The sequence below is a fragment of the Dermacentor silvarum genome, chromosome 7 (assembly GCF_013339745.2).
Source record: "Dermacentor silvarum isolate Dsil-2018 chromosome 7, BIME_Dsil_1.4, whole genome shotgun sequence".
NCBI classification, from domain to species: Eukaryota; Metazoa; Arthropoda; class Arachnida; order Ixodida; family Ixodidae; genus Dermacentor; species Dermacentor silvarum.
Genome location: NC_051160.1, coordinates 64565483 through 64582441, shown reverse-complemented (window position 1 = coordinate 64582441; position 16959 = coordinate 64565483). Strand labels below are relative to the sequence as shown.

The window sequence follows — 16959 nt, the reverse complement described above, 5'->3', positions numbered from 1 at the left end:
GCAAGTATTTGAAAGTGTCACGCAACCGTTACCACTTACGTTTCCCAATATCCTCAGAAAACTCTGCGTTACAAGTAGTTTATATTCGATAGGAATGAATGCTTTTTATTACCAATTTTAACGTTTATTTCTTCATTCGGAACATTACATATTATTCAACCCTCGCTTTTTGTGCTTTATTACGTTATACGAGGTTTGCCCGGCGTCCTCGGTGAAGCAAACGCGACACCTTCGTTTACGTCTGGTCAAAGTGAGAGCCAGAAATGGGTGACGTGTATGCAAAGTTCAATGTAGGTGGCTCACTTGCCTCATTCGCAGTAAATTATATATGCAACCCTTTGCGGACCTTTATGAGTGAGCGTTACGAGCACGCGGAATTTAGCCTGTTTCCCAGGCAGAACTACAAATGCTACCGAGATGAAATTCAGCGAAAATGAGGGGAATTCAGGCTATGGCAAATCTATGTGCGAAGTTAAATGCTTATGAATTGAATACAGCCTTTGCGAAAAATTTCTAAACAAGTCCTTGAAAGCGGGATATGAAAATTTTACATTGTTTCCCAGTGTCCTGAGGGAACTCTACGTAACACAAAGTTTATATTTGCCGAAAATAAGAGGCATGGTATAGGTTACTTGTAGACAAAGCTCAATGTGTTCTGGTTAGTTACGGCTTGTTCAATAAATTGCGTATTCAAGTGCTCCAGAGCGTGCTTACCTGAGCTTCACCAGTGGCGCAAGCTTTCGCACTCAGTTTTAAACGAGCCGGTCCTATACGGGGCACGTTTAGAGGTATGTAAAATAATTACACATAATTAAAGCTTTTATGGCAACTCTGGAACGAAACAGCTTCGCTGGAAATTGGGTTGTGATTTTGCTCTACTGTGATTTTTTACTTTTGCTTTTCTTTTGTAATTGTTGCTCGAGTAAAAAATTTGGGATTTGAGATGGCCGAATCTAACATGCCCTTCACTTATTTCTACATCTAATTAAAAAAAAAAGACTCCGCATCCGACGATGCAACGAAAGAATGCCTGAGCATATTCTCAGATAAGGCCTCTCATCTATATTACGAGGTCACTAGTTTCGTCACAGGTCGTGCAGGACTTTGTTCATGCTGATGTTGGAGGGGGAAAAGTGGCATGACTGTGATAGCAACAATGTAAACATTGGATGTCCTCGCTCGGAACAAAAGAATGCAAGGCAATCTAGCAAACAGCTACGTGCACCGAGGTAGCAGTCAAGGCAGTCTCGCCTTACCTCGAGGAGCGATGGTCAGGGACCTCAAGGAACTCGTGCACAACGTCGTCGAGGCAAACTCGCAGGATCTCTGGGAATTGAGTCGCTTCGTCTGGGAGCATCCGGAACTCGCATTTAACGAGGTGCAATGCCACGACTGGCTCACGGACTTTCTCGAACAACGTGGCTTCAGCGTGACGCGGCGTTACCTCCTGGACACGGCCTTCAAAGCGGAATTCGAAGCTCCCGGCGGCACGGAAGGTAGGAGCGACATGACCTGGAATATTGCAGCGATTCTGTTCCAATACTGTTCATTTTCGCGCTACGCTAGTGGTCAGAGTGGCGCTCAGCCCACGTCATCACTGTGACCGGTGGGCCGTGAACGGTGGACTCTACGAAAGGAATAGAATAGAGGTGAAGGAATCCGCGCGTTATATCAATCAGGGGTTTCCATCTTTACTTGTGCATGTATCATTGACCGTTGTGCATGTTGCTTTGGTCGCCTGTTATGGGCCGAGATATACGTATTTAAATTTTTAATAGGCGGTCGCCTAAACATTTTTTAAAACCTTGGATCTGTTTCTTTTGTGAATAAAAATGTGAGAATACAAAAAACACCAATCCAAAGCTATCTTTGCAATCTATATGATAAGCGAAGCTTACCGTATGGCGAGTTCATTTACTGAAATGGCTAGAGATCGCTGAACTTCGTAACAGTGCCGATCCAGATGGTTACGTGATCACTTTTCGATGGGTGTCTAGTCATTGTGGTTTCACCCGTCACTGCGCACACCTCATCGGCAAATCGAACAGCCACGATTGTGAACACTACCAGACGCCTGGAACGCTGGAACACATATTGTGCGATCGCCAAGCATATATGCTGGAGCGAAGGACGTTGGAAAGTTTCCTAGCCAGCGTTGGCAGGCAACCACTGTCGGAGGACGCTATCCTGGGCTTATGGCCTGACACTGCAACTTCAATGCGGGCAACTAAAGCGCTGTTTAAGTCTCTGCGGGACGCGAAGCTAGACAAGCGGCTCTAGAAGGGCCACCGTCTAATGTGTACATAAGCACTCACCACTCCTCTTATCATCATGATCCATCCCAGTACTTTCACTCCCCTTCCGCATTCCCCAGTGCAGAGTAGCAGACTAGACGAACACTAGCTCAGGTCGACCTCTCTGTCTTTCCTATCAATAATCTATCTTACTGAAATGGCAAAGAGGTCGGTCTGAGCTGATGCGATAAAGCTTGCTGCAGAGAAACAGGGAAAGGAAGCAAATGTATGTATAGAGTGATGAATGAGAAGAAGGAAGAGCGAAGGAGTGTATGGCTGCTCACGTGATACAACAGCCCTATATATAACGCCACTCGTCTAATCTGTGGCATGCAGGAACTGCAATAACGCTTCGTTGTGTACCTAGCAGTTGTAGCGTAAGTCTGTGGGCCGAGAACAGCGCCCTCCGGGCAGCGGCTGCCTAGCGATGTTCGCTAGCAAACTGTTTCCTGAATCGCTTCAAGTAAATGCTATGTAAAACTACGCATTCTGTGTGCGAGTCTATTTTATTTCCAACCGATATAATTGTTTGTTACATATCAGGATATTGCGTGAGCCGCCGTTGCTGATAACACGTTGTCGAGCGGTGCTCTAGGGCTGGGAAAATCCCTGAATGCGCTGAATCTGCTGTGCGAGGCGTTCTCCTGCAGAGCATAGCGTGGAAGTGCTTGGGTGGAGTGGTCTATAGCTTATGCACGAGCTCATTGGAATAAACAAAGAATAGAACAAAAAACATAGCAACATAGCACAGAAAATATAGAATTATGAGTTTGTCCCAAAAAACTCGCCATAAAAAAAGCGAGAAATACACAGATAATGATATTCGCCGTACAACCAGCTCCAAGTATTCGAAGAAAGTCAAAGGAACACTGAAGAGCAACAATAGGTCCGCTCAAAGTGGTAAAGTATGTTTTTGAAAACTATATTTTCGCTCATTGAGTAGCAAAATGAACATTTATATTTTTTACTAACGGAAATGAAGCTCAAGCTTGCCAGTCTTGAATTTCGCGAAGGCCGAATGCTCTCGGCCGGTGCGACAGCTTGACTTGGGACATTTAGGCGCAGGCAAAGTTCTCGTTACTTTTTTGGGGGGTACCTTCCTCTTTACTAATAAGTAGGTAAGTATAGACCCGAGTAGCCCGAGTGGACGCTGTCAAAGCCTGGGACGTCACAGCAAGCTGATCGGGAACTGCAAAGTGGCGTCGACCTCTATTAATTAATGGCTTACTAAGCCTCTTCTTACGCTAAGACTGCGGTCGCTTTTCTGCTGTAAAAGCGTCATTCACTAACGCAGTAGTATTGATATTTAGGAACTCTTGCAACATACTCGGGCATTTGCTTGTTTTCAACATAGAAATAAATCAGCTGCTAGTTTGTGCAAATGAAAGCGCGTCCATTCAGTTTATGCCTTGTTCTCAAGGAAATGTCTTAGTACGCATGCGGTCAGGCACGTCTCTCGCCCTCTGTACTACTCCTTATGCATCTGTGCCGTCATGAGGATATCCCTCTACTGCAGAGTATTTCGCCAATACAATTTCGTGTGCGGACTACCGGCAGTCGTCGTGACTCGGTCTCGGTAGTGTTGAACTGAGTTCCTTACGGTGAGTGTCGATCGTAGCGTGCGACTTCAATCCTTGTGTTCAAGCGAAGCTTGTATTGGCTCACAAGTTTCGGTGGCGTTGTCGTGGTCACGAAAAAAAACCCCGGATGCTCCCAGAGTAGAGAAGCTGTTCCAGCTGCGCCGGCGCCGGATCACGTGACGCGCGCGGCCGATCAGGGTCGTTTGGTGTGTCGTGGGGAGAGAAAGGGAAGGAAAGGGCATTGGCACGTGCTCTGCCTGGCTTCCCTCGCCTCAGATCAGTCTTAGCACCGGTTGGGAAGGCTGCGCGTGGTACGTTCCGCCGAGGAGCAGGCTGCATGCGTTTCAGCAGCGTCGCCGCGAACTCGCTCGGGAAAGGGCTCGTCGTCGTCGTGCGGATTCTAGCGTGAGGGCTTCCGAAGCCCAGGCGAAACATCAACGAAGAGCCGCGGACCCCGAGTTGCGGGAGCGCGATGTTGAGGCCAAACGTCAGCGAAGAGCCGCCAAACCCGAGTTGCGGGAGCGCGATGTTGATGCCGAACGTCAGCGTCGTCTTGCCCTCCAGGAACCCGACCTCGGTGGTGCACGGCTCGGCAAAGCTAGCGTCAACTTCCCCGGGGCGACGGCCACGTTTCAACGCGAGCTTCTCAACCGGAATTTCGGAGCCAGTTGTAGTGCGTAGGACCGGCTGTGGTTCTAGCACAACGTGGTACTCGTCAGTGCAATTTGTTCCTAGGAACACCGAAGAAACGGACAAGCTTCACTTACCCCCATTTTCGGGTAGGGGAAGGGTTCCTCATTTTAACACGACAGCGTTAAAGGCTCATGCCGTAGAAAATCCGGCGTCGGTATCGGCGTCCGCGGCAAAGACAATCATCCCGAACCACTACGACCACGCAGGCCCCCCGCGTGGCGCAGGGGCGCTGGCGAATTAATTGAATTTCTCAAAGTAAAATGCGTCAGAAAAATTGTAAAGTACGACGTAACCGCAACCAACATACGTGATAGCGTACGATTGTAATTTGAATATGCTAGAAAACATAATTATCTTACGCGGAAACTCAAACACAAGCCCCTTTGCCCGCATTTCTACCACTCATACAGCGCCGCGCCGCGGTTTGCTGCTTGCAAAAATGCCATCCAGATGGCGCTCGCCTCCTCGGCAGCCTAGAGTTACTGTATATACCTTTGGTAGCATATACAGTAACTCTACGGCAGCCTAAAGTTCAATAAAGTTTATTTCCTCCTTATTCCTCTCTATACCTTCGGAAAAGTACCGCCATCCTTTGAACAACGCCACTTCTCTCTCTCCTGTATCTCCGATTGGACGATGATAGCGCGCGCGTACACTTTATATATATATATATATATATATATATATATATATATATTTCCCGCCCCAGAGCCATGTCGAAAGTCCCCCTGCGTAGCCGCCGGCGGCGGCGGTGACGCGTGCCCGGCCTGAAAGCTTTAACGAGGGCTTTCGCGGGGCGCCACCATCAACTTGCTTTCGCAAGCAAAAAGTCAAGAAAAAAGCAAGCGTTTTAGGACAAGAGACGGCGGATGAGTGAGTAGATGGCGGTGCTATTACTATATAGGGATTTTACGGCACCCTCACACGGAGCCGAAGTTGTATAAAGTTGAAAAAAAAAATCTGCAGTTGCTGTGAAGCCTGATAAGCAGCCAGGGATCTTTGAATGCTATCGCGTTCCACTTTAAAGGCGAAGCTTAAGCGTCCTCCATTTTGTTTTACCTTATCTGTTCAGCAACGTCGATTTTCTCTTATCTTGAGTTGGTGATCCGACATCACGAGCAATGCGTATTTGCCACATTGTTGCTTGTTATCGACTGAGCTATCGCCTACTAAGCTATCGATAAGAGGCTGGCAGTATACTCACTGAACAAATAGAAGCAAACAAACCAGTTCAATAGGTGCAGACGAACAATATAATCGTGAGTGTTATCGTTGAATACGATGACCCACTGCACTGAGTGCCCTCTCTCGTTTTGTCATAGGTTTTTATGCCATCTTATCTGTACGCAGGGCCTTGCGTGACCTTGCTGTGCGAGTATGACGCACTGCCCGATATCGGCCACGCTTGCGGCCACAACCTGATCGCCGAGGCCTCCGTGGGCGCTGCACTGGCTGTGAGCGAGGCCATGAAGAACCACCGGGACATTCGCGGCAAAGTATGAAAACGCTTGTCGTCGAAGCAAACAATTTGCGCAATGTATGGAACCATTTGTTTTTGGCAAAGCACGAAACTGCGGGTTGTCGCGTTAAGTACGGGTGGTGAAGTAAAGAAGTGCATGTTTTTTCATGGAATATATTGCCTGTGAGCGTGTGGCCGCTCGTTGTCGTGGCAACATATTTGTTTTGTTTAGAAAGTACGGAATTATCTGCTGTGTCAAATAATGTGCGGCAAAGCACGGGAACATTTTGTACTGGCAAAGTACAGGAAACCGCATGTTGCCTGGCAAAAAAAAAAGTGCTCACAAAGTACATATAAGTGCTTGCCGTGGCACTGAGTACTGATTGCAATGAGTGGAAACGCAGTATTGGTTTGCAAACTATGGAACCGCCTTTTGCCGTGGTAGATGATTGTCGGCAACGTACAGAATCGTTTGTCCTGGCAAAGTCTGAAACCGTTATTGTGGTGAAGTAGCGGTTTACACTATACGGCATCGCTTGTGGTCGTTGTAAAGTATTGCGTTGCAAAGTGTCGAGCCACTTGTGTTTACCAAAGATTAAATCTATAGGATTTTTTTTAGAAACAGTAGTCTAAGCAAAAAGCCACCCGAACTTCGAAATCAGTGGTATTATATTAACGTATCGGGTCGGTGGTTCGAGTGCGAACTTCAAAAAGAGCAATGCTCTCCTTCATTTTCTCCGTACTTCTCTTGCACCAATTTTACTGAATAAATCTAGACAGAGTCCCTTAAAAATACTTCATCAGGCTAACTAACATAGCGTTGCTCTCCAGTGTCCCTTTAACGGCACACTAAATAGAAATACTAATGAAGTTGGATTGATGAAATATTACTTACAAGTTCTGTTTAGAATTATTACACTGAACCATCTTGATTACTACAGGATAATATTAAGGCCACTCTCCTCTATTTCGAATTTGGCGGCCAAACTTGAGTGCCAGCACGTCAGCGTGAGGTCAAAGATTTCAATGTATCATCTTGTATTTGGGAAGTTCTCGTCGCAGAAAAAGTTCCGGAAGCTTGCTATATTTATTTCTTTGTCGTTTTAGAATACAATGTCATTGTTTTCATCTAGAAACAACTAATTACAAAGAATTAAGGAGGTGCTGTTAAAGTTGATGTCAGTGGAAACTGATGCAAAAACTTGAAATGGGCATCTATGGTTTCGTCTTTTTTTTTCTTATTTGCTAGTATACGATGCTACCACTCACGGTAATTACCTTTTACGTATTCTGAAGCGCAGTTTACTAATATGTAACCGAAACGCATATTTGCTTTTCGTGCCTCTTTATAAGTCGAATAAGTGCTATCGTTGGCAAGAGACAGGAGCCGTAACTTTCAGTAGTTGGACCTTTCAAGGCAAGTTGACACTGTCTGAGTCTTGCCTCTTTTAACACGCTACCTACAGGTGGTTGTACTGGGCACGCCTGCGGAGGAAAACCATTGCGGTAAGGAGCTGCTGATACGAAAGGGCGCCCTGCAAGGAGTCGACGCGGCGCTCATGGCGCACCCATGTCCAGATGACGTCCTGATGATCGGCTTCGCGGCTACACAGCAAGTAGGTGCGCGCGCCAGCGTCCGCGTGCACTCTAAATTATTGTTAAAGTATGAGCGGTTTTATGGCAGGGGTGAAGGAAGGCTTGACAGGACAGACACTCACTTACAACTGATGTTTATTGGAAAGTTTTGTTCGCGAAAGCAGTGATTCGCGCATGTGCAGTCAAACACATCACAAGGCGTAGTCGTACGGGGCCAACAGCGCTAACGATATAAACCTTTGATATCAGATATGTCTAAAGACCAGAAATTTAACAGTTCAGAAAGCCTATTTGTTTATTATCCGTGAGCGCTATAAAAACTACGCAAACGCACGTGGCTGAGTGTGCGAAAATCTGCCCAGCTTCCGTGATCTGCAATAAACATCAGTTGTAAGTCAGCGTCTGTCCTGTCAAGCCATTCTTCACCCCTGCCGTAAAACCGCTCTTACATTTACGATGTGTTACACCAACTGGTCCAGTAGACTACTATCATTCTAAAATAATTCTGGGGTTTTGCCAGACAAAAAAAAAAATAAAGTTTTTACCTACCTAGTTTATGCGTCAAAACCACGATCTGATTATCAAGTACACCATAGTGCAAGGGAGGGGGGGGGGGGTGTTCTGTAAGAGTCCACCTAGTGGACTGTCCACTTCGTCTGTCGTCCTGTGGTTCCAGCCGCACGCGCGAGAGGGAGACTAGCTGGCTTCTTCTCGCGCGTGCCGCAGGAGCCAATCGTGACAGCCGAAGTGGATAGTCCATTAGATAGACTCTTACAGAATTACCCCCCCCCCCTCTCCCCTAAGGACTCCGGACTAATTTGCGCCATGTACGGATCTTTAAAGTGTACTTGAGCCACTCGCCTGGCTATACGAGTGGCTATGGTGTTATGCTGCTGAGCTCGAGGCCGCAGGTTCGAGCCCGGCCACGGGGGTCGACTTTCGATGGGGGCGAAAGGAAAAAAAAAGGAAAAAAAAAAGCTTCGCCTTTAAGAGTGGAACGTGATAGTGCTATTGGACGCCGTTGACGCCAACACCGTATTTTCTGCGACATGGGGCCCGATCAAAATTTAGAATGGCTCGGTTTTCAACATTCCCCTCAGTGTTGCCTAGAACCAAAGTACAGCGAAACACCACCAGAATTGGAGGACGCTTAAGCTGCGCCTTTAAGAGTGGAACGCTATAGCATTCAAAGATTCCTGGCTGCTTATCAGGCTTTTTTCTCGTATATTCAAATTACAATCCGACGCTATCACATGTGTAGGTTGTGGTTAAGTCGTACTTTACGATTTTTCTGAGGAATTTTACTTGGAGGAATTCAATTTTTGTTCACTAACGCCTGGCGCCACGCGGAGGGCCTGTGCGGTCGGGGTGGTTCGGGATGATGTGGTTGGGCATGATTATTTCCGCGAGACGCCGATGGCTTAACGCCGACGCCGGATTTTCTGCGACGCGGGGCCCTTAACAATATCGTATTAATAGGCTGATGATGAAAAGAACGCGAAGTGTTAAAAATTGTTCCTGAGTCCCTCAATACGGCGTGCCTCATCAATCAAATCGAGCTTTCGGCAAGTAATATCTTAGGATTTGTGAACACCGCAGGACCGCATGCTGATGACTCATCTACTGCCATGGAATTAGCTCACTCAGGTGTTCGCATCTGTCAATACAGCTCCGGTGACCGCGGCTGCGGTCTCACACCCAATGTGTGTTCATAAAAAAGTGAACACACATTTATCAGTATCGGCTCACAAAATCGTGAAACCCGGTTATGTTGAGGATAGTGGTCGGGAGTTGCAAAGTTAGTTTCAATAATTCCAAGAAGTATTGTTCTTAATATGTTGAATAGAGATGTACGTAACTGCCTAAATTATTATTTTGCGACAATTATTCGTAAGAATAAGAGCTTCTTTAAGTGCGACAAATCTCGCTCGAATCAGTGCGGTGATTGCTCAACAAGATCCTTTTAACGCGACAGCTTAAAGGGGTCCGTGTCGCAGAAAATCCGGCGTCGATGTCGGTGTAAGCGCCGGCGTCCATGGCGGAGAAAATCTATCCCGAACCACCCCGGCCACGCTCTCCGCATGGCGCAGAGGCGTTAGTGAAATAATTGAATTTCTCAAAGTAAGATACGTCAGGAAAAGCTTGAAGTACGACTTAACCACAACCTACAGGCATGATTACATCGGATTGTAATTTGAATATACGAGAAAACACAATTCTGTTACGAGGAAACTCAAACGCAAACCCCTTTTCTAGCGTTTCTATCTTTATACAGCGGCGCGCCCGGGTAGGTTACTTGCAGAAACACCATCCAGATGGGGCTCGCCTCCTCGGCAGCGTTAATGGTTCCAGGGCTTACATTTGGAAATGCGGTTGTTTGCTTGAAGTCAGGAGTACAATCAGGACTCGATGGCAACCAAAGGTCAGTGGGGCGCCTCGCGTTGGGCGCCCACGGGAAGACTACTAATGAAGCTGTGCCGGGTGATATGGGCCGGACAGATTTTGAAGCAAGGGAGGCTCAGAGTAAAATTGATTTTGAAGAACGACTGAGGAAAATGGAAGAAAGTAGATGGGGTGCAAGAGTATTCAGGTATCTGTACAGGCAAAACATTGACTCACAGTGGAGGAAAAGAACCAGGAAGCTTACCAGCAAATATGCGACCGGTATGGCCAGCAACACGGCAACAAAGAACGTCAAACGCAAAGTGAGAGAGGCTGAGACAAGGTTATGGGTGGCAGCAATGGGAAAGAAACCTGCTATGACTAACTACCTCAAAGGAAAAAGGGAAATCAGGAAAGAAACAATTTATGACAACTCAAAGGGAAGCTCCTTACTTTTCGAAGCGAGATCAGGATGCCTTAGAACGCGCAGTTATAAAGCGAAGTACACCAAGGACGGAGCCGCATGTGCTTGCTGTGGTAAAGCTAGAGAAACGGTGGAACATGTTTTATTGGAATGTGAAGAAATCTACCCAGCTGCAAGTCTAGGCTCCTCTAACCTCCTTGAAGTCCTTGGGTTCAGGGATAGCACGGGTAAAGTAAACATGTCAGCTGTACAGATTAGTAAGAGGCTGTTGGAGGTTTGGTGGCAGAAAAGTAGGGAGACCACAAACAACGGAGACGTTCAGAAACAGAGTTCCCAGTAATGGTTCAAAAAGGGTGATGCCTAGAATTCTTTGTATTTGTGTGTTTCTCAAAAATAAAGGTAGGACATTTGGCAAAATAATAACAAGAGCCTATTGCATGGCGCAACCCACCACCCCGTTTCAAAGGGGACGCCGTCCGTCCGTCCGTCCGTCCGTCCCGTCCAGCGTAAAACGGCAGATGCGAAGGTGGAGAAAAAAGAAAGCTGTAGTTGCCGGGAAGCCTGACAAGCATTCAGGGATCTCTGAATGTTATCGCGTTCCACTCTTATAGGCGAAGCCTAAGCGTCCTCCGTTTTTTCCCCCGTTTTCTGTGCATCCGAATCGTGAGGTCAGAGATTGGCCCGAGCTGAAGAAGCTTCAGATAGCCAAAATGTCCTGAGCTGTTTAATTTTCTTTATAACCTGCCACAGCTGGTAATCCGCTTCAAAGGTAAAGCAGCCCACGCAGGATCGCCATGGGACGGACTAAGCGCCCTGGACGCTGCCGTCGCTTCGTACGTCAATGTCAGCCTCCTTCGAATGCAGCTGAAGCCAACCGCCAGGATTCACGGTGCGTACAGTGCCTGGCTCATGCACTTCGACCATAGAAACGAGCGTTTACTCAATGTCTTGTAAACCGCACGCGACATTTATTTTCCTGCATTGCCAGTTATGTGAAAAGGCGGCGCGTAAAGGCGAAGGGATTATTCTTGATATCCCTGCATCTTCTGTCGTGCGGAACAGGTCGCCTTGCACAACAAGTGTATGTGAAAATGAAGAAAGAAAGAGAAAAAAAATACGTAGATGCTCCTCAGGGAGGAGGAGGAATAAACATTTATTGCGGAACCAGCACTTTAAGATGGCCGGGCCTAAGCCTCCCATGAGGGGACGTCGAGGGCTTGCCTCGCCGCCGCCTCACGGGCGTGCTGGGTCGCCCAGGTTTGGTCGTCGAGGGCGGAGCTCCGCAGAGCCTCACGCAACCTCGACGAGAGGGTCGTGGTGTTAATGTGTGTGTACTGTGCTGGGCACTCCCACAGCATATGCGGAAGCGTAGCCGGGTGAGTGCCACAGCACCGGCAGTTGGGGGTATTGTAAACTTCAGGGAATATAAGGTGGAGGCGGGCGGGTGAAGGGTACGTATTTGTTTGTAGCAGACGCAGGGTGGTAGCCTGCGCCCGGCTGAACTTGGGGTGAGGTGGGGGGAAGGTTCGGCGACTAAGGTAAAATGCCTTAACGAGATCGTTGTAAGTAGTCAGAGTGTCCCTGGTGTCCAACTCGTCTCCAGTGTCTCCGGCGCGGTTGACTAGTCCTCGCGCAATGGAGTGGGTGACCTCGTTGAGGTTGGGGAGGTGTGGGTGGACAGTGCCCGCGTGGGCCGGGATCCATGTCAGGGAGATCATGCTTTCTTTAGAGTGTGGTGCCTGGCGGAGGATACGAAGAGCTTGAGGAGAAATACGGCCTTTGCTGAAGTTAGTGACGGCTGAGCGAGAGTCACACACGATGGGAGATTCTACGTATTTCTTCGGCCTTCACCATCTTTGGCGTATGCTAAAGTGGCTGTCAATTTTTTGTTTCACACTTTTAATATTTAGTTTCAGAATATTTACCATAAAACGTATACGCTGCCGGTGTTTTGTTTCATGATATTTGTTTGTGGGCTGTCATACTCCAAAGTCCGAGGAATAAGTTTGTAAATAATGCAAGACAAAGTGTGAGCAACTTTCGTGGTAAAACATTGCTGGTAGCTCTATCTTGAAAGGTTGAAAGCGATACGCGTAGGACTGACGGACAGATTTCTTGTTGGGTAACCATAAAAACGCTTACGCAATTCAAATCGAAACCGCGACCTCATTGAGGACCACGTAGCTCTCCTAAAACGTTAAAGCAGACATGAATCGTGGGAACAAGCATTGGTAGCGGCAACTTGAGGCACTGTACTCCCCTAATAAATACGCTGCATTTGAGACGCTCTTGCGTCGCACAGCTCTGTGGGCGGACAAGTTGACGTGTTGAAGATTACGTACGTTGGCGCTTCGGAAACTTTTACACTTTCTGAAATAAGTAAATTGTGCACTACGGCTGCTTTGCAAGATGTCCGCATGAGAACACAAAGGGCTAGTAGGAATTATGCTATCGAGGGCAGAAAGGGAGAATGGCGCACGCTAATGTTTTAAATTAATTTGCGGAAAAGTACTGTTGAGTACACGTAACCAATAGTGGCCAGCAGAATGCACGAAACAGATTTCATTGAGATTCGTACATTTAAAAGGGCCGTGACATGGTCGCCCAACTACTCTCAGTTTATTATTGTAACGGAGAGTAGATGGGCCAGTATGATCTAAAAAAAGACTGGGTTTTCAGCACTTATTTTAACCCAAAATTTCCATTTGAAGTCGTTGTCTCTAAGCGTATCCCATCAAGCAGCGACCTACATTTTGGGACGACTTATGTGATTACAAGGTGTACACCCGTGAGCGAAAGTATACGGACCAGGGACTGCACGAAAAAGACGATTTTTTCAACTGCCTGCGAATGAAACTTGAAATTAAGGACTACAGTCTAAACTTGGCATTGCGAACTTTCCAGTGTACTCGTCATTTTCAGTTTATGTGTGTCAATTACGAAGAAATTCAGTTTTTTTCGGCGACCCTGCGGTCCGTATACTTTTGCTCATGAGTGCACATCCCGAAACCTAGGTGCTATGGCGCGAAAAAGACGAGTACGCGAAAACACATGAAATGCCCATCACAACGCCACATGAACGTGGTGCTTGCTGTGTGCATTTCAAGTGTCTTCGTCTCCTCGCCATAACATCTAGAATGATTCGTCTCCTCGCCATAACATCTAGAATGACTATGTACCAACTAGCCCAAACACCACGTTCAGAAACATCGTGCGCTCTGTGCCGGTCTCTTGCACCGCACGCGATGGCGCCGAACGGCGCAGCTAGGGCTTTGTCATTGCATGGTGCCGGAAAATATTTCACTCTCTAGGAAGAAAACAGCACAAACCAGAGGATGCCTGCACGAACTGTCACTGGCTGACCGCCGATACGCGTATTCGAAAACGAAACCACGCGTATACCGCGCATTTGGAACACTCACTTTCACCAACCAGCCTTAGCAAGCACACTCACCTTAGTCTTGGCCCTTTTATTTTTCTCCCTCACAAAGTAGGCCGAATAGATGTTAATGCTTGGCGGACTCGGTCAAGTGTGCGTGGTTCGAGGTAGGTTTTAATCGATACGCACTTGTTCGTGTGCTTTGACAACTACTCTGTTCGCATGTTCTGCCGATACGTGTGCGGCTCAAACACGAGTGCGGCAGCCGCACGTTGCAGTCGCACCCGTTGTCATTTCGGAAGAGCAGGCGCTGAGCGTGGCTAGCGCGGCGGTGGAAGACGATAAAGCTTACCGCGGCATGATCAGGTGTTGGGACTACTGACTCGGTTTCAATTGCGTTGCGCGATGCTCCTTCCTAGTTTTTGCCTTCCTTAATGCTAGGCAGAACGCGCTTCATATCGTCGCGTTGTATCGTCTTCCCATCGTCTTCGTATAGTCTATAGGCTATGGCATTGCACTGCTAAGCGTGAGGTCGCGGGATGAAATCCAGGCCACGGCGGCCGCATTTCGATGGAGGCAGAATGCAAAAGCGCCCGTGTGCCATGCATTGGGTGCATGTTAAATATTTCCAGGTGGTCATAGTTAATCCGGAATCTCCCACTCCGGCGTGCCTCATAATCATATCTTAGATTTGGTACGTAATGCCCCATAATTTACAGAATTTCATTTTAAGTTGACCGTTTTGTTAAGAGGTTATACACTGATAGCCAGATTCCACTTAAGCCAAACCCGTAGGAAGTCAGCAACGAAGACCCTTGCCTCAAAAAACTTCAAATACAAATAAGCTACCTCGCCAATTGTGCTGAAACTTTGCCAGCTTACTGTGGAACTCGTACGATTTAATAGACAATGGACAACTCATGGTCGAAAATTTGGGGTCATGGCCCCTTAAAAAAACATTCCCGTGGTTGCTTGTTATGACGTCGAAAAATCTATGCACGTTGCACACGGTCAACACAATGGCCAGAGCAGACAACGGAACAAAAGATAAACCAACAGGATATGTCTCGCATATCGTCGTTTGCACTGTTTGCCCTGACTAACGAAAACTCGTTCGGCCAGCCTAGAACTCGCGTTAATTGTTCTGTATTCCTTGCAGCGCAGTAAAAAAAAATTAAATACTTCGTGTGTTGCGGGAACCAACCAGGAACGAGAGATGTGCGCCACGTGTCCCGAGGAAGGAGAGCTCACCTATTGTGCACCGATTGGCCATCCGTGATGGCCAATCGCCGACATTCAGCCGACATCGCACACCAGGGAATTGGCGATGGACGGTCGATTTGAGAATATTCACAATTAAATTCTGGCACCCGCCGTGGTAGCTCAGTGGCTATGGTGTTGGGCTGCTGAGCACGAGGTCGCGGGATCGAATCCCGGCCATGGCGGCCGCATTTCGATGGGGGCGAAATGCGAAAACACCCGTGTACTTAGATTTAGGTGCACAGTTAAAGAACCCCAGGTGGTTTAAAATTCCGGAGTCCCCACTATGGCGTGCCTCATAATCAGAACTGGTTTTGGCACGTAAAACCCCATAATTAAAAAAAAAATTCTGGCACTTAAGTGCCAAGAACTGATTATGAGGCAAGCCATGGTGGAAGAATTCCGTGTAATTTTGAATAACTTTGATTAAATTGGGATTAATTTTTAGTTATCAAGTATGTTGCCGAATGGTTGATCCAGTTAAAATCTACACAGTCGTGTGGTTCGGCCAGTGTCTAAAGGCAAAATTGATTTAAAAGTTAAGAAGAGTCCTTGCAGATGGCGGTCCCAGTTTTGAAGCAGAGTGCCTGATAGCTTGAGCTAGAAGTCTCTGAGAAAACTTATTACACATATGTCCATAGACGTTCTTATAAAGTCCATAGAATACTCTTCTACATGCAGACAGTCTATGGACTTATGACCTTACACTTTTATTGACTATTGTCTATACTAACACGCGCACATTGTTTATACTTTTTCTGGCGACCGTTTTTCACCTGGCGACAACTGTTACCGCTCGGCTCCAGTCTGCATGTATCGGAATATTCCCGAACGTTGTGGCCAATTCTATTGCCAGAAGAAGAAGAAGAAGACGAACATTTATTGAGGTAAAAAAGAAGGGGTTTAGGAGCTAGATGGGTGCAAGAGAATCTCGCCTAATCATATTGCATACACGACGCTGACAGGGGTATATATTCTAGAAGGTATGCGAGCACCAACAGTTACGCGAGAATGTACGATGAGCCATGTAGAAACAGCGGACACGCCTGACTCGCAGATCATACTTCGACCGTCAGCGATCATGCTTGCTGCTTCATTGTTCTTTGAGTGTTACTTGTTTTTCTAGGCACAAGTAGGCCCAATAAAAAGCTAGCATTTTAAGTGAAGCCTTTGGCAGTGTCTTATTCTTCACCGTCACGGCAGCGTGACCATATATCGTCTCTGATAAATAACTATACAGTGTACAGACAGTCAGGACTACTGGCCGTTGACCTTTGTTGATTAGTGCCTGTAGAAAATTTCGTCAAATGTTGTCAAAATTATTCTGTAGGTTTTTTCTCACATATTCTCGAACGTTTGATACGGTTCATATAAACAGTCGCTTCTGGGGGTTTAATTCAGAAGCAGTCTATAGACGTTTTCTATAAATGCCTCTTTATGCATAATTGTGGAGGTTTGTCTTCGTGCATTCAGCTGTCCAAAGAAAACCATAGAAGGTGTACAGATACACTATCGGCCACGCAGGCGTCATCACTGAAGGCGGCAAGTCCCCGAACGTGATCCCCGAGGAGACGGAGATGCGCTTCAGCGTCCGGGCTGCGAGTACCGAGGAACTGGCCCAGCTCCTGCGGAAGGTGGAGGCCTGCTTCCGCGCGGCGGCCGACGCCACAGGCTGCTCCCTGGACATGGAGAAGAGGTTGCCGTACATGAACGTCGTGCACAACGCCAGCCATTGCAGAAACCTACCGGAAGCACGCCCACGCTTTCGGTACGATGTCTCGTCGTGCAGTGTTGGGTATAGCTGATTGCGTTGAGTTGCAAGTTACTGCTCCGCGTTTTGTGCCAAACTGCAAGCGCTTGTCCCGCGTTTGGCAGCGAAGTGAAAGTAGCTT

General features: G+C 47.3%; 1 protein-coding gene across 1 annotated transcript in view; it reads left to right on the top strand.

Annotated features, from left to right (window-relative positions):
* Positions 1-16959, top strand: part of LOC125939697 (xaa-Arg dipeptidase-like) — a 57945-nt gene that overhangs the window by 35617 nt on the left and 5369 nt on the right. The window contains exons 2-6 of the mRNA XM_049671513.1: positions 1445-1496; positions 5918-6063; positions 7493-7642; positions 11179-11317; positions 16592-16835. Of these exons, the coding sequence (XP_049527470.1) occupies positions 1445-1496; positions 5918-6063; positions 7493-7642; positions 11179-11317; positions 16592-16835 (731 nt within the window). The remainder of the gene's footprint in view (positions 1-1444; positions 1497-5917; positions 6064-7492; positions 7643-11178; positions 11318-16591; positions 16836-16959) is intronic.